General features: G+C 43.1%; 1 protein-coding gene across 4 annotated transcripts in view; it reads left to right on the top strand.

Moving 5' to 3' along the window:
- Positions 1-7,428, top strand: part of RNF216 (ring finger protein 216) — a 118,225-nt gene extending 110,797 nt beyond the window's left edge. For all 4 annotated transcript variants that reach the window (XM_029577586.1, XM_029577585.1, XM_029577588.1 and 1 more), the window contains 2 exons: positions 4,138-4,207; positions 4,665-7,428. In XM_029577586.1, coding sequence (XP_029433446.1) covers positions 4,138-4,207; positions 4,665-4,990 — 396 coding nt within the window. In that variant the 3' untranslated portion in view covers positions 4,991-7,428. The remainder of the gene's footprint in view (positions 1-4,137; positions 4,208-4,664) is intronic.
- The last annotated feature ends 15,287 nt before the right edge of the window (positions 7,429-22,715 follow it).

Genomic DNA, 22,715 nt, shown 5'->3' on the forward strand with positions numbered 1-22,715 from the left:
GAAATACCATTCCCATCTCCAATAGAGAGCTGAGCCTCTCATCCTCTGAGCCACAGGAAGCTGCCACAGTGCCCGGCTGAGGAGAAAAGGATATGGGAGCATAACATGAAATGTTTCTAGACGTCTAGGGATGCCATAGACTCCCAGAAGATAATGATCTCATGCTGGACTTGCAGGTAGGGCAATGGACTGGTTGGGGATCATTGTGTGCACTATTGAAGCTGGGAAGAAAATAGGTCAAGGGTGAAAATATAAACGGCAAAAATAAAAGAACAGAAGAGTAATTGCAGTAACAAATAAAATGTCTTTGTCTGCCTTTCCACGTCTTCCCCTTTGTTCACTGTAAAGGAGCTTTCGGCCGAATAAAACCTAATTTAGAAAAGAGCTTGCTTGGCTGCACGGACCCCAGTGCAGTGCACGTACAACCTGCTCTCGTGGGTGCTTTTGTGGGCACAGAGGAAGTGGACATTCCTGGGGCGCATAACACTTTTTGAGTGCACCCACTCGAATCTTTGTGTAATCTTAGTTCCCAGCTTGTTGCAGAGGGTTTTCAGAGCAAACCTGGGCAGATAAGTTGGCTTTGAAAATCCTTGGTACAGTGTTCAGCCGCTCTTTAATGAAATTACTCTCCCTAGGTCTTCCTGCACTTAGAATTTACCAACCTCCCTGTCTGTGCTTGGGCCTTTCCTTCATAGCTGCGTTTGGACAAGTTCCTAGAGGAAAGGTGGAGTTGTAGAAATCGCAGCAGGAGCTCTGTCTACGCCTTGGGATCCTGCTGGGGACTTGTATCCTGGATTGGCCACTGTTGGAAACATGATACTGGGCTTGATGGACCATTGGGTTGACCCAGTATGGCAATCTTATGTTCTTTTGTCCATTCATTGCTCATGCAGGTACCACTGGGAGAGAGGGGGGCAGGCCACCACAGAGTCAGTGCATCGATAAGGAAAAACAAGGGGGCCTGGATGCCACTTAATGTTTCACCCTTTCCCCCTGCTTCTAGTCTCCATTCCCCCTCTCAGTGAGAACAGATTCCTAAATGAGGTTTTACCAATTTAACCAACTCCCCCCCAAGGGGATCTCAGATCCCCAGCTATGTTTCAAAGGTTAGTGGAGAAGACTGGGGAGGAGGGGGGGAATGAATCTACTAGAAGTGCTAGTATAGTGGGGTGACCTGACAGTCTTCGAGAAAACCCTAGAGGAGCGTGAAGAATGGCTACTCAAGGTACTTGAGCGGTTGGCACAGTGTGGCCTAAAATTCTCATTGGATAAATGCAACTTTTGTCAAGCTGAGATTAAGTATGTTGGGTGTTTCCTTTCTAAGGAGGGAGAGGACACAGACCCTGGTAAGATACCTACCCCTCACCATCTGGCCCCATCCAGCCAGCCTCAGAGAGTTTTGTTCATTTCTTGGATTTAGTGGTTATTACAGATGGTTTGTGAAAGATTATTCAAAGATTGTAAGTCCATTGTTGGGCTGATGCATGGTTATCCACCTGTGACCAAGAAGCAGAAGCACAGGGTGGCTGACAAGAGGGAATATTACAAAAACACAGGATCTTTGTGCAAGTAAGCAGAGACCCTCTAATGTCCTCTTCCCCAAGAATCTCTCGGCTTCACATTCATCTGTATTGGAACATGGTCTGAGATGTCAAGTGGACCAAGCTGTTAAAGTCACTACTGAAAAGAGCGGTCATTTGATCCCAGATTTGGTCGCGTGTGGTCCCTGTCCTGCAGATATAGGACCCTCCAGTCGGTCCAGTGGGACACCTCTGCATCTGTCTGCCTTTTCTCCTGGCAGGCAATGCAACTTGTCTAAACCAGGCTCATGAGCACAGTTCAGCTATCCCCCTTAATATCAAGAGGTCAAAGGATCAAATTCTGGATAATCTTAGCAAGAAGTGAAGGCATATAGGTAACAGAGTACGATATTCATCCCCTGTCCTTCATTGTGGTGAAACGCCCTCTTGGCTCCTTTTCCTGTAACTTGTTTTTTTTTTTTTTTTAAATCCCTGAAAAGAGCAAATGGGAACAATCCATTGTGCACCACAGAGTAAGCCTTAGCCTAGATGCAGCATGGGATCTATTAGTGGTAAGAATGGAGCACACCCCAGCAGCTCCTCGCGTACTTAGCACAGTGGTCTCAAGCAAGCAATCTTGTCTGTCAAAACCCTACACAAGTATTGCACACAGGGAGAAGGGTTTTATTCCTATGGGGCCTTCATATTTGTAAGTTTTGTTTGTTTTTGTTCTCTGTGATAGTAAACTACAGATATTCTGTCAAATGGTTCATTAAGAGCAGCCATGGACTGTCAGCAAAAGATTTCAAGTTTACAGCTAAGCCCCACAGCGCTGACCCTTAAATTGAAAAAACGTGAATTGCCCTTACGTAATGACTCCTACTAAGCTGAAACTGAAAATTAGAAGGGAAGGAGGACCTCAAGAATGGAGCCCTCTCCATAATCAGTTATTTAATAAAGACAAGAGGGAACTTCCAGTCTTGCGCTTACCCCTTACCACGAAGCTTCAGAATATCAGCATGCATGCATTTTCCATTCTACAGTAGACATGAGCTGGCTAGATCCCGGCTTCACAGGAACCAGCTGGCTGAAGGAAATGTTGGAAGTAGTTTAAGAAGGCCTTAGGAATTTGATTCTAAAATGTCCTTTGTTCTCGTTACGAGAATATTAAACTGGGGCCTGAGCGCACCGGTTCAAATCACAGTAAATGTGTCCAGCACTGTAAAAGCTGTATATTTGGAAGTATCCGTACAATGGTACAGTACTCGCCACGTGAGTCATAGGTGATTGCACGAAAGGCTTACAGTGATGTAGATGGTAATGCGTGACTGTTATTAGGAGAGGGGGAGGACAGAATGTCACTGTCAGGCCAAAGCAATATCCACACAGGAAAATTGGGCGCTCATGACTGAGCGCCTGCTTTCCTAACGCACGCCCATCTACCTCTCACAGGCACGCCATGCAGTAGGCAAAGGAGGTGCTGGGGGAAATTGTGCATCCCTAGCGCCTCCCTGGCCTCTGGCAGATTACGAACATGGACACTCGTAAATTGAGCGTCCATTTCCCTAACCTGACTGCTGGCAAACATTTATTATTTTATTTTTTTCACGTTGCTGCTTTCTGTGGTTCCTCCGCCTTGATATCGCCGATGCAGTACCGTGCGCTCAGGCTCGCGCACAGGTTAACGTGTATCCATAATTCCTGATGCAATAAGGGGATCAGTGCGTTCAAACCAGCGAGAAGCTAATAGCGCTCATCACATGTAAACGCCATCTGGATGAGGCTATTCGCTATTACCCCTTATGTAAAAAAAATTAATTTGTGCCTGACGCCCACATATTTACCCTCAATACCTACCCCGGAGCTGGTGTTACGTCTTGAGGAGCCGCGAAAGTTAACAGAAAAGCAGAAAATACTGCTTTTCTGTAGTTCCTGAGACTTAATATCCTGCCAGTGTTAAGTCAGAGAAACGGACAAAAGGAGTAACCTAAAAAAAAAAAGTATTTCTAGCAGTCGTGTTAGGAAAATGGGAGCTCAGTTAACGAGCGCCCTTTTTCCTAACCCGTGGCCGTCTACAGGTTAGGGAAACAGATGCTCATAGAACTGAGCATCCACACTCAGCCACTTCTGCTAGGTGCCTGATGCCATGGATGCACTAGGGATGCACAATTTATCCCTAGTGCATCCTTGATAGCACGGTAGCTCATTTTGCCTATTGCATTGAGTGCCCAGGATTGTGCATGCATTAAAAAAGAAATGCATCCGGTTTTTAGCATGTCTGTATTGCATTGGCCTGCTTATGTATTATCCAGGCTAAACACCTTTACTGCAAGGCTGCCTCATTCCCAGATCTCTGGTAGTGATTTTTCAAGCCTTTAGTTTAGACATCTTTGGCTATGCCACTTGATAGGCTATTTGTTGGTGCCAGCCAATATGTCATACTTTGACTAGTGTTGATGATTTATTTTAATACAGTTATACCTGCTCAGTCATCAGCTCTTGGGAGGTTTACCATAAAACATACATAAATGTATAAAAAAAAAACAAACTTAATATACATAGAATCCTAGACTAACACAAAATAAAACATGCAGAGTATCTCTTCCCTTCTCTCCAGGAAGATGACGAGAGAATAATCCAAGAAATTCAACATGAAGCTGAGGAAGAACAGAAGAAGAAAAACGGTGGTGAGTCGTGAACTGCATGTGTCTTTACCAGGCACCTTGTCATCAAGCTGCCATCGGTCCGTCCATAGGATGAAAGCCGTTGTGCTACGCAGGATCATACTTCAGTACCTAATACAAATGTACACTGCTAAACTCTTTCAAAGCATGTATTAATAATTAAGTATTCCAGCAGGGGCCTTAATTGTATTGGTTATTGAAAAGCATCTGTTCTCTCTCTCTCATCTCATATTTTTCTCATCCTTAACTGCAGTGTTTACAGTATTAGTAGGTGGTTATGTCTGATATTTGTAATATTAGATATGAGTAGGATATTGAGACTCAGAAGTGCTCCCTAGAGAGAGTGTCAACTTGTTACCTACCTGCAAAAAAAAAAAAATCTACAAAAGAACCAACGCTGCACCCAATGTATGTGGTTTACTTCTTTCCTGAAACTTTGCTTTTGTTCTTTCCTTTCCAGAAAACAATTTCAAAAGAATTGGTCCTCCCATTGAAGAAAAACCCCAGAAGATTGCGAGAGTTGAAGTCCTCCCCCGGCCCGTCCCTCAGAATTTGCACCAGCCTCCCATTCCCCCCTATCCCTTTGTGCACCCCCCATTTGCTCTGCCTCCCGTGCGCCCGCTGTACAATAACCTTCCTCTCAACATGGGCCCCATTCCTGCTCCCTACGTGCCGCCTTTGCCCAACATGCGGGTGAACTATGACTTCCCCCTAATCAACGTGGGCCTCGAGCACAACTTACCTATGCACTTTGGCCCCCAGCCTCGGCACCGGCACCGGTACTGATCCATTTCTGCCAGCACCACTCGTGGGAGGACGCTCGCCGGATGGGCCACAGAACCTGTTGGGTCATTTTGATAAGTCCAAATCAAAGGCAGTCTCTTATGACAAACATGATTGTGACCCAGTCGGGACTTGTGATTAGAAAATGGTTAGGTGGTTAAAAAAAATTTCATTTCCTAAACTGTTGCGTTATTGTACACTATATCCCACCTTTTATACTTTGTCTCAGGCTGAAGTTGGTTGGATTAACGAGAGACTGTGTTGGAAAGAGTGGCCTCTGTATATTGAAGGCAACAGCAGTAACATTATAGAAGGGCTAACTTACCATCGTTACAGGTTTAAGAGTAGTATATATTATCAATCTTTAATATAACAGTACTACCCTTTCTGTACAGAAAGACATGCCCTTTGTGTTCTTCCCTAGTCGCCTCCAATCAACAGAAGTCAATATTCTTGCCTTAGCGCTGTGTTACAAAGGAGAACATTATAAATCTATAAAAGGAAATCTGTAAAATAACCAGTTTTAGTATACAATTTGATATTGTTCTCTTCCATTAAAATCTGAAGGGAGCTCTTAGGGTGAAGCCTGAGGTTACGAGCGAGTATCAGCCAACACTTTGAAAGGATGCATGTTCCTTTCAGTTAAAAGCTGACATTAATCTCCATGCCTCCCCTGTCCTGAAACCAAGAAAAAAGATGTTTTAAAAACGTGTAAGCTGGCTCGTCCCCTCACCTTCTTAGGCTACATCTTTTGGAAGTTCAGATTGAAATCGCATGACACAGCATACCTAGGTATTTTCAAATGGAATATACTTTTAAGGTGTCACAAAGCAAAGGACCTCTTGTGGCTTTCCTTAAACGTGAGGATATCAGAATAGCTTGACTCAGGCACTAGGGTATTAGATTGATTCTTTTTACCCCCTAAAAGCACATAGATGTGTAGATGTCTTCATTTATGATGGACGGAGTGGGCTTAAGGTCTGATGCATCTGGTTTAAGGGCAAGATCCCTCAGCAGCGCCTGTGCCAGCTTTCAGTGCAGGCTGCCCCTAGGCCTCTCCACCTCAACAGCCACACATAGGTCGAGCTGAAAGATCCTCCTTAGGTTGGTTTTTATTTAACTTGCTTTTCCCCTTATAATAGCCAGGTAATCATTTGTTTCTAACGCTGGGTCAGTCTAGGAAGGGTTCTTTTTCATGTCTTCCATTGAAATGCCAGATTTTCCTAGAAATTGGGTTTTTGCAAGCTGGTATTGCCACCGGCATTGGGACAGACCTATTGTAGATTCTCCTGAACCCTGTTCCACTGCATTCTGGGAGTTGTAACTTGGGTTTTCTAATAAAAGTTTCACACTGTTGGGTATGCGATAGGGTGTAAGGGCTCAAAGCAAATCAGGGTTATCATGTCGAGGGTGGCTGCATTTGAGTGGCGAAGTGAATGGTGGAAGGAGCAGGCCACTGATGATTTTCAGCACAAAACATGGAATCTTGAGTTCGGAACTATTTGAAGAAGAAAAGCGAAGCAAAAGCCAGTAATTCCTGGTAGAGGGTTTCTGCTTCAGATCATGAATCTACGATTAGGACACCAGACTAGGAAGAGAAGAGCATTTTCTTACATAGCCTTACTCTTTATTATCTGCAGTCCCGTGTGAGTCCCTTCCAGACTTGGTGCGGTTTAAAGGCAGTAAGCTGGAAGTTTATGCCTAAAATTTAAGGGAGGCTATTGCTGTCGGGGCATTTATTCATGCATGGCCACAAATAAAACCTTCAGGCGCCGTTTCCCCCAGATAATACAATTCCTGTGCCTGATTATTTCAGAGCAAGGTCCGATCACTTCGGGGAAACCTTACAGCCTTGGGGGGGAGGGGATGGGATGGCATCTTCAGGACTCCAGAAGAGGCCACCTGATGCTTCAGGACTTCAGGACTCCAGAAGAGGCCACCTGACGCTTGACTGCATTTATCAGTTTCCCAAATGGATTGTTTCCAACATCTGTGACTTTGATACAAGCCCATAAATCGCCTCTTCCTTCATTCAGGATCAGCGCCGGGATTTCCTCAGGTTCTGTATTTTACGTAGAGGGCGGTCCCTTTTTATCTCTGACAATTCTGCTCTCCTCTGCGAAGAGAGAGTTAAAATCAGTTTGAGGCTGCTGATGTGCGCGTTGATGCAGCGTTTCATAATTACTTGCCTTAAAGGTGGAGAAAGAAATGTAATATTTGCACTTGCAAAACCTTTACGAAGGGAAAAAGAGCAACTAGAAAAAGTAGCCTGCATGACTGCAACTTTGTATTAACAATAGCTGCAAGTGAATTTATTAAAGAAAGAAAACATATTTTTCTTTACCTTCTGTTAACAAAATGCTGTTTCAATGTTTAAAAACTTTCAGTGTGTAAAAAATGTATTATATGTAATTTGAGACTTTTGTAAATAAATTTGTGCAAATGAATTTCCTGTTATTTTTCCTTTCTTTTTTGGAGGAGGGAAGCTCAGCCTTCATCCTCCTCCTGGCTTGCAGCTCAGTGAGCAGCCTCCCCCTCCCAGGGCCACTTCCAGAGCCCTGCAATCATGGGACCTAAATTCAGCCTCCAGCTGTTGCCATTGCAGGAGGAGTGGGGCTGTGAGCACTACCTCCGCAGCAACCCTATTTATTTATTTAACAGTTTTTTATACCGACCTTCATAGTAAATTACCATATCGGATCGGTTTACAGTTTAACAAAGGGAAAAAAGAAAACTAGAGTAACAAATTCACGTAAACGAAAGATAACAATAAGTAGGAATAAGTCAAAGTTACAATCAACAGGGGGCGAGAACTTGGAAGCTTGCAACAAGCTGGAAAGAAGAAAGGCCAGTAAAAGTAATTTTACCATAGCGTGTACAAGTTAATAAACTTAAGAACGGTACTTTAACCTGAATGGTTAAACCCTAGAGACTGAATGGCCTATCCAGTCTGCCCACCTGCACCAACCACTCCCTCAGAGATCCCCTCTGCTTGTCCCAGGCTTTCTTGAATTCACCTCCAGCAGGAGGCCATTCCATGCATCCACCACCCTCTCTGTAAAACAAATATTTCCTTATCTCAATCTACCCCCTTTCATCCTCGTTCTAGAGCCTCTTTTCCATGGAAACCTCTGAAATATTTAAATGTCTCTATCACATCTCGCCTTTCCTCTAGAGCAGTGTTTCTCTGCCAGTATGCCATGGCACGCTGGTTGCCTTCAAACCTGGTCAGGTGTGCCCTCAAATGCTCAGATCCAGGCCAGCACCTGGTTTCTGCTCTTAGCACCTCATGGCAACAAGAGATCCCAGCAGTAGCTCCTGAAAGTGTCAGAGCTCCTCTCTGAGGATCTGTAATCATGCACACCTCTTCCTAGCTACAGCAGCGGTAATGAATGGGCAGCAGGCAGGGCGCGGACACATTGCCCACAGCACCACCTCTTTGAGCTCTTCCAGCCTCTCTCCTATGCCCAGGCTGAGTGAGGTGGGGAATAACGTGCATGGCATGTGAGTGCTGGGAGCAGCAGCTGTGGAGGAGCTCTGGCAGCCACATGCAGCAGCCAAGTTGCCGCACCGCACCGACTTCATCCTTATCCAGCACTTGCACAGAGAGCTGGTTCATCAGGATGGCTCCATGTGTGTCTGCCTTCCCTCACCCTTTGATTTAAAATTTGGTAGATGGGGTTTTCAGTGCATTCTTTTGGTGTTACGAGTCCTCTCCAAATCCACATTGTCTGCTTCATGGAGGTTAGTGTGCCTTAGGCTTGAAAAAGTTTGGAAATGCTGCTTTTAGATCTTTAAGTCTGTCCCCATATGCCTTAGAACGAAGACCACTGACCATTTTAGCAGCCTCCCTCTGGAGCGACTCCATCCTGTTTATATGATTGTGAAGGTGCGGTCTCCAGCATTGGACTCAGTATTCCAAGTGAGGTCTCACCAGGGACCTACACAGGGGCAATACCACCTCCCTTTTTCTGCTGACCAATCCTCTCCCTATGCAGCCAAGCTTCTTTCTGGCTTTTACCATTGCCTTCTCTACCTGTTTGGCCGCTTTATGATCATCAGATACAATCATCTCCAGAGCTAGGAGAAGCCAAAGTCTTCTGGCTTGGGCCAATTTCTTGCATTTTTTAGGTGAAGAGGTGGGCATAGATGAATAATTTTGCTCCTATTAGGTGTCTTATTTGATTTTTTTTTTTTTTGAGTGGAGGAGCGTTGCTCCGTACATATGCTTTCAGCCCTGTTCATCCTGGTCCAAACCCCACTCACGTCTATGAAAGGGAGATCTGAAGGTGACGTGCTATGGGCCTTTCTTTGTGAAAATTAGGGATTGTTCCTGGAGGAGCCCAAAGCTCCTCTTATGCCTTGGGCATTACAGTGAAAGTCCTTGGTAAAAGTGCTGAAACCTGAAAAATGTGGCTCCTGAATCCCCCCTGTAATTGTCATCGTAGCTGCTCAGTTCTATTGCAAGGAGGGAGAACTGCGTGAAATTAAATGAATGTAGCAGAGCCCAGCTTCCCAAATTGTTCCTCTAGACCCAATAATAGGTCCTGAAAGACTTACAGTCACAATGGTCTGCTAGCTGGAGACAATTGGGGAAATAATAATTGTTAGGACAAAGTTCTGTAAATTCCTTTCAAACTTAAAATACATCATTTACAACATTAAAGGCAGATAACCCATTGTCATTTGAGTTAATAAGCAGGAAAAGCAGACAGAGGCATGCTTTCTGTTATAGAGTGGCGGAAGAGGGGCGTGGGACTCATTTCGGACTCTGTATAGGCTGTGCCTCAGTACGGTTTTTCCACTTATTGCTACATCCTGAAACCTTTGCGACATGACTGCAAAGAACAATCTGTTGGGAAGAAGACAGCGCTGTTTCAGAATAAAACCTTTTAACACACGTCCTGCATCGGCGACGATCCGTATCATCCGTATGCATATGGTCAACGCTAGGCTTGGCGTGCGTACATGAGGCAGGAGATCACTGTTGCCTGCTCCCCCCGTCCAGCAAAGCCAGACCCAGAAAACATCTGAAGCAGTGTCTCAGTTGCTCATTTACCACAAACCATTCTGGTGGAAATTCAAACTTTAGAAAGTAAGCAACACAAAATAGTTTTCTTTCTATTTACAAAGCCAAGGAGGAGGGTGTTACATTTGGATGAGCGGGTGCGAGCGCGCACGGTGATAAATCTCAAATGTGCGTCTGTTTAGGAGGGGGGTGCCTCTCGTAACTGGGGATTTTCTGAGCTGCTCTTTTCTCTGCCATTTCTGTCTGGTTCAAATTCATCCAAGATACCGACGTTTTCTTCTGGCAAACCACATTGGGTGACTTTCTGTCCCTTCTTTGGGAAGAGTTTCTCCCCCTCCCTCCCCCCAGAAAAAGCTCCCCATGCACCACAGACAAGGGAGATTTTTTTTTTGTTTTTGTTTTAAAGGTCTGTTCAAAAAATATTGCCCTAATGTTTCTGGTTTTTATTTATTTATTTATTTTTAATTTTTATATACCGAGGTTCTTATAGAGACTATAAATCACTCCGGTTTACATATAACGATAAACTGCCCAACAGAGATAAGGGGGCTTTACATAGAACAGTGGTACATATGGAACATTATAACTGGATGACAATTTAACATAATGATAATAAATAATATAGAATAGTTTTACTTGTAATTAATAAAATTATGTAATATAAACTGTATAATTTAAATATTTAACTTGGATATAGTGACATATTAACCATGCCAAATATAAATAATAAGATAAAATGAATTTTGAACTTAGAAATTGTAACAAGAAATTGTTTTCAGACTCATCTGAGATATTCCCTTTTTCCTTCCAGCATATGGTGATTTTCCAACCCTCTTTGCAGAGTTATTTTGCTTGCAGATGGATGGATGGTGCCACCCACACACCCCCTTAACAGATACACAGCCAGATGGACACATCCCTCATAAACATGTCCTCCACAACAAACATGCATACACAAACACATACACTGGATATCTATCAGGAATATGCATAGATTTGCATACAATTGAGGGCATGTGGATGCAATTCTAGTTTATGCATGTTCACTAGGAATATCCTGAAACCCAACTGGTGGCCCTTGCAGACTGGAGAATGTTAAATACGACATCCCAAAGTCCCACCCAACGTGCAGGAGGGCCGTGGTGGGACTTTGGAATGGTGCACGTAACATTCTCTAGCCTCTAACTGACTCCCATAAGCACCATAGTCCCATACCGATGGACACACATGAACAGTTTTAAATGAAATGTTTTATTTTGATGCTGCTTGTCTCCGCCTATCCAGTAGATGTTTCTGTTGTTTGTAGTCCAGGAAGTGGAAAAACCAAACTCAGATACAGTATGCACTTGATAATAGCCAGTTGGACTTGTGAGCGTGGAGTCTCGCCATTATCCAGAGTGTTGCACCTCCGGCTAGTGGCTCAGGACCTCACAGCAGGTAGCAGCCCGTGCAGCCTGCAGGATGGCCAACATGCTGTGGGGGGTGTAGGAAACCAGTGGAGAGGTGCCATGGTAGAGGTATGAGGGTGGGGAGGCGAAGGTGCAGTGGCCATCTCAATCCACTGGTATAATACAAGGACCCCACCACCCTCTTCTACAAATCTTTTATGTTAGAAAATATTTTTAAAGCCATGCTTCTGTGTACTTTCCTTACTTGGTTTTCTGGAAACTAGTTGAAATGCTGTAATTATCCACTCTGTAACCTGGTGCGTACCAGAGGTCAGTATTCTCGATGCAGGCAGTGGGATGCAGGTGTAGCCTTGAGAGAGAGCAGGAGGGTGGGACAGTTGAATGGGTGACTCCTTTCTAAGGGGAGAACAGAAGGCCTTTTACAGACTATGCCTCCCCTCTCTGTTTCCCTGCCTTCTCTTCTTCCTAAATCCCAGCATCAGAGCAAGCCAGAGGCAGTGCCAGAATTCGTGAAATTTGAAAGAAGTTGTAAAGGAGGAGTTTCTTTCTATTTGAAGCTGCACTTGTGGGATTTTGGTGGCAGGTGCTAGGGAGGCGTTCCCCTCTTGATTGGAGGATTAGTGATTCATAAACTCTACCATGCGTAGATCTTTTTTGTTTGTGGTCACAAATCAATGAAGGAAGACAGAAGTTGTTTCAGGAACACAGCTCCCCATTTGATTGGATCAATATTCAAGCACTGTTTCACTCTAATAAAAAGAATGGATTTGGGATTGGGAAATGTGTATCTTTAATTTCTCCTTGAGTTGCATGGCAGGGTTTGTATATCTGATCTTGGGTTTTGTTTTGGGTTTTTTTGTGTGTTTAATCTCATGGGCAGTGAGGGTAATCTGGATTCTGTTACATAAAGCAGCAGCTGAAGATGACAAGGTGCACCCTATCTGCCAATGGTGCGGTCACAGCTCATACATAATCTGCGGTCTTTTTACTCCCTTGCCCTGTCACTGAGTTGCCATTGAGTCTATCCTGTGCCTACTTGAATTCTGCCACTATTTTGGCTCCTACCGCCTTCTCTGCCAGTCTCCACCACCCCCTAAATGAAAAGGTGTTTTTTAATGTTCCTTTTGAGTGTCCCTCCCTCCTGCTTCATATGATGACCCCTTGATCCCTGAGCTTGCTCTAGTCCTTATTGTGATGACTTCTCTTGCCGTGTCCAAGTTTACCATTAGCCTTCCCAGACTGGCTGTTTTAGGTCAGCAGAGGTTATGACCCCCAGTTTCCTTTTCCTCTAGTTCTTCCCGTTCTAACTCCTGTTTGGCCCTTAGACATTGCACTCCAGGTGAGGACTCTGCATCTTATTGGATTAAAATGCAAATACCAAACCCGTGACTCTTTCTCCCCATGGTTTTTAAAGTGATTTGGCAGCTTCCATGCACCTGCCAAGCAATCTTTTCCTGTTTCCTCTGTTCTTGCTAGCTGGTTTATATCCTATCAATTAAACCCTTTATCCGGCCAGATGTTTCTCAAATTGGCCACCTTCTCCCACAGCTGTCTAAGAGAATCCAATTGCCATCCCTTGCAGTGGGTGCTAGGTATAGTCTGGCTCACTGGCTGGCGTGTATATGCCAGAGTCCTAGCAAGGGGCAAGCATGCCTGGGTGGAAAAATCCTGCATAGGATAACCAGCCTCAGCGAGAGGCAGGGGGATGAGTTGTCACTTCTTGGTGGATGCGGTCTGTTCCATCCCCTGTGGGTATTGATCAAGGGCCTGCCTTTAGACCTCATTCCTCTGTTTTTGCAACTGGAACCTATCACTGGACCAGGGCCACACGCTTTTCATGATGCCATCTGCAAATCCTAACCAAGCAGTTCAGATCTACTACACCCAAAAGCACGTGGAAAATTTGTCTCTCACTGCATTACATACTGAAACACTCTCATTGGGGGGGGGGGGGGGGGCTTGTTTACTTCTCCAGTATTGCTTGGTTGGTGAAAGATTTTAGATTTTTTTTTCTTAGGAAGATGATGGAATTTGTGTGAACATAAAAAAATGAAGAGACATTTTATAAAAATTCTGCCTCCTGTAATGCAAGGTGTTGTAGTGAGAAAAAAAAATGTTATTCTAGACAAAGAGTACAAGATTTTAACAATTCATAGAAATGTGTCTCATTTTAATATTTAAGGTGTGTAAGGCTTACACTGGGTACAAAGCAGAAAAAAAATTTAAATCCAGCGCTGGGACTCTAGCTCTGTGACTTCATTCATAACTAGCCATGGAATTTCCCCCATTTTAATAGTCCAGCTTGCTTTTTCCTAAGCTGGTCATTACTCTAATGGTCCTGAGGCCAAGAACCATGCACTAAGATTCCTGGACCCCTGCATCATGGGCTCTAAATCCCACCAAGGTGTCACCCTTGACAATGACCCCCACCAGAGTCATCCAGTGTATGCATATTCATTACAGATATCCTGCAAACTGAGATGCAATAAGATGCATGTTGAAGATGGGCACTCCTATTGAGTAGCTGTTTTCCCAAAGTACATCAACCACATCCCCTGGGCACTCGATGCAGTATTTAAATGGGCTACATAAGAAAGGACATGCTAGGGGAGAATTGTGCGTCCCTAGCACTCAAGTAACCAAATTGTTCAATGTATTTTCTCTATCATTATTATACGTTCTATGTAAACCGATGTGATGTGCAAACGGTTATCGGTATATAAAATCACATAAAATAAAATAAATGCATTGGGTGCCTACAATTGCAACAGGTGCTCAGTATGAGCGTCCGTTTTTATCACGCTCCTTCTGCCCGAAGGTGCTGAAGACACCCATAGCTAAGCACCCCTTGCTATGGGCATCTCAGTTGTGCATCCGGAAGAATTTATTTATTATTTTAAATCAAACCAATATACATTTATTTTTCAACATCGCAAGCAGTAAATGTGTCACAACAATACTAAGTAGGAGGTCCCACTGAGGACTGTATGTTTTTAAATTTCTCATGAGCCCTTAATTCGTGAATTGACCTTATTGTATCAGATGCGAGGGTAATGTGCCGTTTGTGCGCTAGGCTGCGTGCATATTATTGTATATTAGCCCCTGGCTGGGGAAACAGGGGCTCCAAGGACTGGTATAAGCAGAACTGTTGGAAGCTATAAGATGTTAGGGATTTGTTTTCATTTGAAATTACATTTGCTGGCTATATCCTTTCAATTGTTTTTTTAATCAAAATGACAAAAAGTACACACATTTTGTTTTGGTTTTTTTTTACTTTTATTGTGCATTAAATCAAAATTGCACTAATTCCAGTCGCATGAGTTCGAGTGTGTGCTATCTGAAGTAGTACACACTAAAAATAGAAATTTTAAAACAAAAATGATTCTAAACAAATCCTTTTAAAAAACGGAAATAAAGCACGAGACCGAAACCGAAATATTTTGCCATGGAGATCCCTCTCAGTTCTTTTTAGAGGTTGCAATTTTAAGAGCGATTGCTGAAAACAGGAAAGCTGGTGAGGTTGAAGGGCCCCTGCTACAACTGAGCTTTGAAAGCAGAGCAGAGCGCCTCTGCCGCAGCTCCGCCACGCGCAAGGATGGTTGCCATGGCAACCGCGGGCGAGCTTTGTGCAGGGATGCGGGGAAAAAGCCTTTCCCAGCTTAGCATCTGAAACCCGTGGACCCTACAAATTACCATGGACCTTGCTCAAGGCTCTTGGCTAAATTTCCAGCTCCTCCACAGAATCATTAGCCTGGTTAAAGAAAGGGATTCAATAGCTTTCCAAAGAAAGCAAAATTAAAATCCCTTCCTCTCTTGCATAGGCACAGACTCAGAGAGCAATCGCTCTCTCTTCTCACTGCTTCCATTCCCATCCTTGGATGAAACCAAGGAACCATTACTGGGGCGTGGGACAGTTCTGGGAAGTCCCTGCCACTGGTACTTTAAGAGGAAAACTGAAAACGAAGGTTATTTTTTCCTGAAAATTTTTCAAGGCTTATTACAGCGAGAAAAAAAATTATATTCACCCAGAAAATTTGCAACTCTTTTTTTCCCACCGCTTTGCCCCATTTTTGTTCTTGTAAGTAAATAAATAAATAAATAAACAAACAAACAAACAAACCAAACCAAACCTGAAAACGAATTTCTTATAAGAATCTTTTCCAACGGAGCAAGCTGCAGGCATCCGGGTCTCTGAAAGGATGAGCCACTCATCCCAGCATTTAGGACCCCTTGGCATTAGAGCATTATGGGGAGGTCATTTTGTGACTGGCCACACAGGCATCTTTTACCCACAAACGTTAAACGATTTTCCAAAGTGAAAATGCATCATTATCACAGGTTTTAATTCGGTTCTGTTTCGGATAAACAAAGGAAATAAAAGAAGGCATTTTTTCCAGATTTATGCCTAACTTGGACTAGTTTTGCAGAGGAAATCTCTCTGTAATTTTGCAAATGCAAACGGCTGTTTCATTCCAATTTCTTGCCTAGCAATGCCTCCCCCTGCTGAAGGGAAAAGTCACCTTATGGAGGCCAGAGGCACAGCTCTACCTGCAGGTAGGCTGGGCAGTGTTTAAAAGCCCATTTCCTCCACTAAAGCCTGGTGTTTAGCTGTGCAAATGGCTTTAAAATTACCCTTTTAGGGAATCATTTTATAACAGGCCATCTAAGTTTGCAGGCTGTTATGCACCCAAATGCTATACTAGTTTTCAAAGCAAAACTACACTTAAGTTACATCTTCTATTTGTTGCCTGCAATTTGTTTAAAAAAAAAAAAAAAGTATGTACATTTTCTTAAGTAGAATGTGGAGTCGATTTTAAAAGCGTTACTTACGCAAAAATGCTTGTAAGTGAGCTGTGCATGAGCGAGGCAGATTTTAAAAGCTGCGGTTTATGTGCATATAGGGGCAAGAGTGAGCAAGAAAATAAGGGGGCAAAAATGGGGTATGGTATGGGTGTTCCAGGACATAACTCTTTAATTTAATACCTTAATGAGGAGCAAATGTGCAGAAATCACATTTTAGAGCTTACAAGACAGGGGGAGGGGACAGGGCCAACTGGGAGCAGGGCCAGTGCATCCCAATAAGTGAACTAGCTGGTCGCCTAGGGCACCAACCATTAGGGGGTGCCGAAGAGCAGCCATGAGGGGCCGCAAGCGAAGCCTATCCCACTCGCGGCAGAGAGCAGTAGAGATTGGGCAGGCTGCAAGCAACACCCATCCTGCTCGCGGCCCAGAGAAGCACACACTCAGTGGACCATGAGTGGCATCTCAGCGAATGAGGTAGCAGTCAGGGGCAGGACCACGCGCACGGCAGAAGGTTCACCTAGGGCACCTAATGCCCTTGCAGCAGCCCTGACTGGGAGATATGCAGGACCAGAGGTGTCTGGATGACCTCAAGATTAAGAACATGCCACACAGGGTCAGACCAAGGGTCCATCAAGCCCAGCATCCTGTTTCCAACAGTGGCCAATCCAGGCCAGAAGAACCTGGCAATTACCCAAAAACTAAGTCTATTCCATGTTACCGTTGCTAATGGCAGTGGCTATTCTCTAAGTCAACTTAATTAATAGCAGGTAATGGACTTCTCCTCCAAGAACTTATCCAATCCTTTTTTAAACACAGCTACACTAACTGCACTAACCACGTCCTCTGGCAACAAATTCCAGAGTTTAATTGTGCATTGAGTGAAGAAGAACGTTCTCCGATTAGTTTTAAATGTGCCCCATGCTAACTTCATGGAGTGCCCCCTAGTCTTTCTATTATCCGAAAGAGTAAATAACCGATTCACATCTACCCGTTCTAGACCTCTCATGATTTTAAACACCTCTATCATATCCCCCCTCAGTCGTCTCTTCTCCAAGCTGAAAAGTCCTAACCTCTTTAGTCTTTCCTCATAGGGGAGCTGTTCCATTCCCCTTATCATTTTGGTAGCCCTTCTCTGTACCTTCTCCATCACAATTATATCTTTTTTGAGATGCAGCGACCAGAATTGTACACAGTATTCAAGGTGCGGTCTCACCATGGAGCGATACAGAGGCATTATGACATTTTCCGTTTTATTCACCATTCCTTTGCTAATAATTCCCAACATTCTGTTTGCTTTTTTGACTGCCGCAGCCCACTGAGCCGACGATTTCAATGTGTTATCCACTATGACACCTAGATCTCTTTCTTGGGTTGTAGCACTTAATATGGAACCTAACATTGTGTAACTATAGCATGGGTTATTTTTCCCTATATGTATCACCTTGCACTTATCCACATTAAATTTCATCTGCCATTTTGATGCCCAATTTTCCAGTCTCACAAGGTCTTCCTGCAATTTATCACAATCTGCTTGTGATTTAACTACTCTGAACAATTTTGTGTCATCTGCAAATTTGATTATCTCACTCTTCGTATTTCTTTCCAGATCATTTATAAATATATTGAAAAATAAGGGTCCCAATACAGATCCCTGAGGCACTCCACTGCCCACTCCCTTCCACTGAGAAAATTGCCCATTTAATCCTACTCTCTGTTTCCTGTCTTTTAGCCAGTTTGTAATCCACGAAAGGACATCGCCACCTATCCCATGACTTTTTACTTTTCCTAGAAGCCTCTCATGAGGAACTTTGTCAAACGCCTTCTGAAAATCCAAGTACACTACATCTACCGGTTCACCTTTATCCACATGTTTATCAACTCCTTCAAAAAAGTGAAGCAGATTTGTGAGGCAAGACTTGCCCTGGGTAAAGCTATGCTGGCTTTGTTCCATTAAACCATGTCTTTCTATATATTCTGTGATTTTGATATTTAGAACTCTTTCCACTATTTTTCCTGGCACTGAAGTCAGGCTAACCGGTCTGTAGTTTCCCAGATCACCCCTGGAGCCCTTTTTAAATATTGGGGTTACATTAGCTATCCTCCAGTCTTCAGGTACAATGGATGATTTTAATAATAGGTTACAAATTTTTACTAATAGGTCTGAAATTTAATTTTTTAGTTCCTTCAGAACTCTGGGGTGTATACCATCCAGTCCAGGTGATTTACTACTTTTCAGTTTGTCAATCATGCCTACCACATCTTCTAGGTTCACCGTGATTTGATTCAGTCCATCTGAATCATTACCCATGAAAACCTTCTCCAGTACAAGTTCCTCCCCAACATCCTCTTCAATAAACACCAAAGCAAAGAAATAATTTAATCTTTCCACAATGGCCTTATCTTCTCTAAGTGCCCCTTTAACCCCTCGATCATCTAACGGTCCAACTGACTCCCTCACAGGCTTTCTGCTTCAGATATAATTAAAAAAGATTTTACAGTGAGTTTTTGTCTTTATGGACAACTTCTTTTCAAATGCTCTGTTAGCCTGTTTATCAATGTCTTACATTTAACTTGCCAACGCTTATGCATTATCCTATTTTCTTCTGTTGGATCCTTCTTCCAATTTTTGAATGAAGATCTTTTGGCTAAAATAGCTTCTTTCACCTCCCCTTTTAACCATGACTGGGCACACTGTTGAACTAACTGAAAAAACTAGGTATGTCTCTTGCACAAGCATCTTTTAAAACCTGCTTATTTATGTATTTATTTGCTTGCTTGCTTTTATATACCAACATTTGATTGAGATATCACATCGGTTTACATATAACTGAACAAATAAGGCAAGATCTGCTTATTTTACATTGTAACATGGTAACTTGTATAAAAGAGGGAGAGAAACATTTATATTATAACATTTTAACTTGGGAAGATATATTATAGATTACAATCTAAATGGGGTCTTAGTTAACTAGTTAACTGGGTGTGGAGACTTAGGGGGAAAGCTTTTAAGGTGTAGTAGGATGGGGGGGAGGAGGTAAGGGGGTGGGAAGGGTGATTAGTTGTGGGGGGGGGGGGGCTGGAGGGTGGGTTTTGGGTAAGGTGACAGCGGTTAGGGATGCTTACGTATGCATGTTAAAGGCGGCATAGTCCTATGGAAGATATGCAAAGTAGGTTTGCTTGAGTAACCTCTTACTCTTAGGAGCATACGTACACACCGTAGACATTATTAATCCTACAGGTTTAAGTGCACACAATTTAAAATTCCAGCATATCTCCACTTCTGTGCTGATATACACGTGTTTATGAGTGCCATTTTAAAGTTAGCTTGTTCGTGTGTTAAATCCTAACTGCCCCCCGAAATGCCTTACCCCTGCGAGGATAAAAGCACAGCAGAGTGTGTATAACTATGCATATCTGTCATGCTGTCCTCTAAAAGGGAGGTTTCTAAGCACTGCTTTACCTGCAGAAGTGGCTTTGAAAATTTATATCCCTATGTAAAGCTTTTACAATCAATATACATAAGGCCCTATATTACAAAAATAGCTTTGGCTATTGCTCTGTGCTTGCCATACTTCATCCCACGCTGAATGCAAGAGGCCAGGAGGTAGGAGTTGAGGCACTCTGTAATGTCAGTTGTATTTATATTATAACATTTGCTACAGTTCACGTCATATGGTCCCTGCTGTCCCAGAAAGCAAATAGCGAATAAGAAATTAATGGTCCATGCAGTAGATGTTTAGAAGATTAACTGCCCAAGAACAGTGAGAATAAGTGATTTCACTCAGGTAAAAGCTTAAGTGGCATCAGGAAGCTTCTTAAGGAAATTGGGAGGGAGCAGAAGCCTGTGGCAGATTAAGCTCCACAACCGCGGCTCAGTGATCTTACACGTGCCAGAGACACAGAGATGTCTGTTTCCTGCAGTATGCGTGTCCTGCTGATCCGACAAAGTCATTCCTCAGTACTGCTTATGAAACCCATGACAAGCCCTCCCTCTATCAAAGGTCAAACCATTTTCAGTTTGTTGCTTTTGGAGATGCAAAAGGCTGAGTTAGTCCTAGATCTGCTTTGGGCTTCTGGTTGATGGTTATTGGAGTTTGTTGCTCATATCTAAGGAGGACATTGGACGAGGCTAAAACAAACACCTATTTGTAATACTTTGCTACATCCCATTCCCCCCAGAGGGAGGGGAGAAAGGCCTATGGTACTTTGTTTTATATTTTAAAGCCTCAGTCCGATTACCTAAGGAATAATTCAACCAAAAATAATTCCATAGAAAATGCACCTTAGGTATGATACAGGACGTTAAGGGCAAATTTAGAAAAACAGCAGTTAGCCACATGCACTAATTTGATTTGTCAATCTCTTAGGTTTTGTTGATTTTCATATCCTCTCTGGACACAGCACCTGACAAACCTCGTGCTGGTGTATGGGGCCCTTGCACGTTCTACCTTCACATAGGACCAGTTTGCTCTGGCTCCAAATATTAGGCTTGAAACACGGACAACTGTTTAGCTATTTATTTGTACCTCTTTTTTTGGAATGTTTTACTCAGGAAATCCAAGACTTGGTTATTGCAAGCTTTTATTGGTGCTTAACAGTTAGGGACAGTTAAACTTTGAAGCCAGCACGTAGGCGCACATTTTAATGCACATGTTGGCCTGCGCCCAAGGATATGGCTATTTTATAACGGGCACGTGTATATGGGCGTACGTTATAAAACAGCCCAGCCATGAGCACCAAGTTTTAAGTGGGCATAGAAATCCCACTTCATGTATAAATCAGGGGATTTTAAGAGGGGTGCATGCCCACACCATTCCCAGTTTGTCCCAGTTGAGAGATAGGTCCTCCAACCCCTCCCCCCCCCCCCCCCCCCCCAGTTTAATAGCCTTCACTGCCCCAGTTAGCCCTGACCCATGAAACCCCACAAACCTGCTATGTTTTTTTTTCTTAGTTTTACAAGGTCCTCTACCGTGTAAGTTTGCTTCTGCTACGGAGGACGTGTAAGTATTTGTGCCCATCGATGGTTCATGCCCTGCCCAGCCCCTTTTTCAAAACTTGAGCCCTGCACACTGCCGGCAATAAAAGCCACCCGGATCCGCATGGCGCTTGTAAGCCTAAATGGTACCCGCATCCCCTCACTGACCCACACAGCGGGCTTTTAAAATTCACCTTTTAGTGTGGTTCTGTTTACTGAGGTTTTTGTTGCTGTAATATATATATATGAATAATTTGTAGACTGTTTGGTATTGTTAATTTACCACAATTTCACTTCACAGCACATTGGAGTTTGGTTTAACTATTGAGTACAAACTGCTGGCTTAGCCAAGATGGAAGTAGAGGGTGAAGTCAGGTGAGCATGAGACATAAGTTCCATCTGCATTAAAGGAAGATTTTCAAACTTCCCTCGCCCGTGGAAACCAATTGAAAAGTTAGGAGATAAGAAAACATAACATCTGTTAAAATCTTGTGCCTGACTGAATGTTCCTCATGCTGTTGCAATGGCTACAATTTCTAATGTTCTTTCATCTAGCTTGCATGCACAGTATTCTTGTCAATTTTCTATTAATCCTAGCCCAATTGGTATTGCAGCACAATTTTTTCAAGTTTAATGGAGTTATTTTTTTTTTTTATTTTCTAACCCCTGGAATAGCCCTGGGTTCATCAGTGGCACCTTCAATAGCCAATTTAGTAATAGATGCTTTGGAACAGATTTATCCATCTTTACATTTTACAAACATTTTGGGTTAGGTATTGACTTGTTTTTATGTACCTGAATGGAAGAAGCGTTGAAGGAATTCTTGGACTGGCTTAATACAAATGTGAATCTATAGAAAGTTCTCTACCAACTTCAGTTTTCAAATCATTTTGATTTTGAAACAGGACCATCAATTGGAAGCTACTATATATTGAAGAGCAACAGATAGGAATAATTTGTTAATGCATCAGTTTCCACCCACGTGCTTTTAAAAAAAACAGCCTCCCCCGTCAGCCAATTCTTTCACATTCAGAATGTGTTCCTCTTTCAGAATTTGACACAAGCATAAGTCTTAGCCTCTTTCAAAAAACTGCATTGCTATCCACCATCTGTGGTGCAAGCCGCAAATAAGAGCGTTATATTCTCCTCATTCTTCATTGTTGGAATATCATGCCAAGTGCTCTCTCAGACTGTGTTTAACACGGACAGCTTCTCTTATAGCCCGAAGCATTCGACAGCACTGGCACATTCTCCAATTCCACACTATTTTTGCAGAAGAACCATTAATTTTTCAGGAAGGGCTCCACTAAATGAAATTACATTATTTGAGCATCACTTCAACCAATTAGAGACAAGAATGATGCATCTTATCAGGGACACTGCTCTTGCAGAGCATGTGATGTGTGCAAATACTATAGAAGGGGACACTTGGCAACATCCCATTACTAAGAAGATTTATAAAAAGATTTTCACAACCAATTGTAATTTTCAGAATGTAGTTTATTACAATGT

The sequence above is a fragment of the Rhinatrema bivittatum genome, chromosome 14 (genome assembly GCF_901001135.1).
Source record: "Rhinatrema bivittatum chromosome 14, aRhiBiv1.1, whole genome shotgun sequence".
NCBI lineage: Eukaryota > Metazoa > Chordata > Amphibia > Gymnophiona > Rhinatrematidae > Rhinatrema > Rhinatrema bivittatum.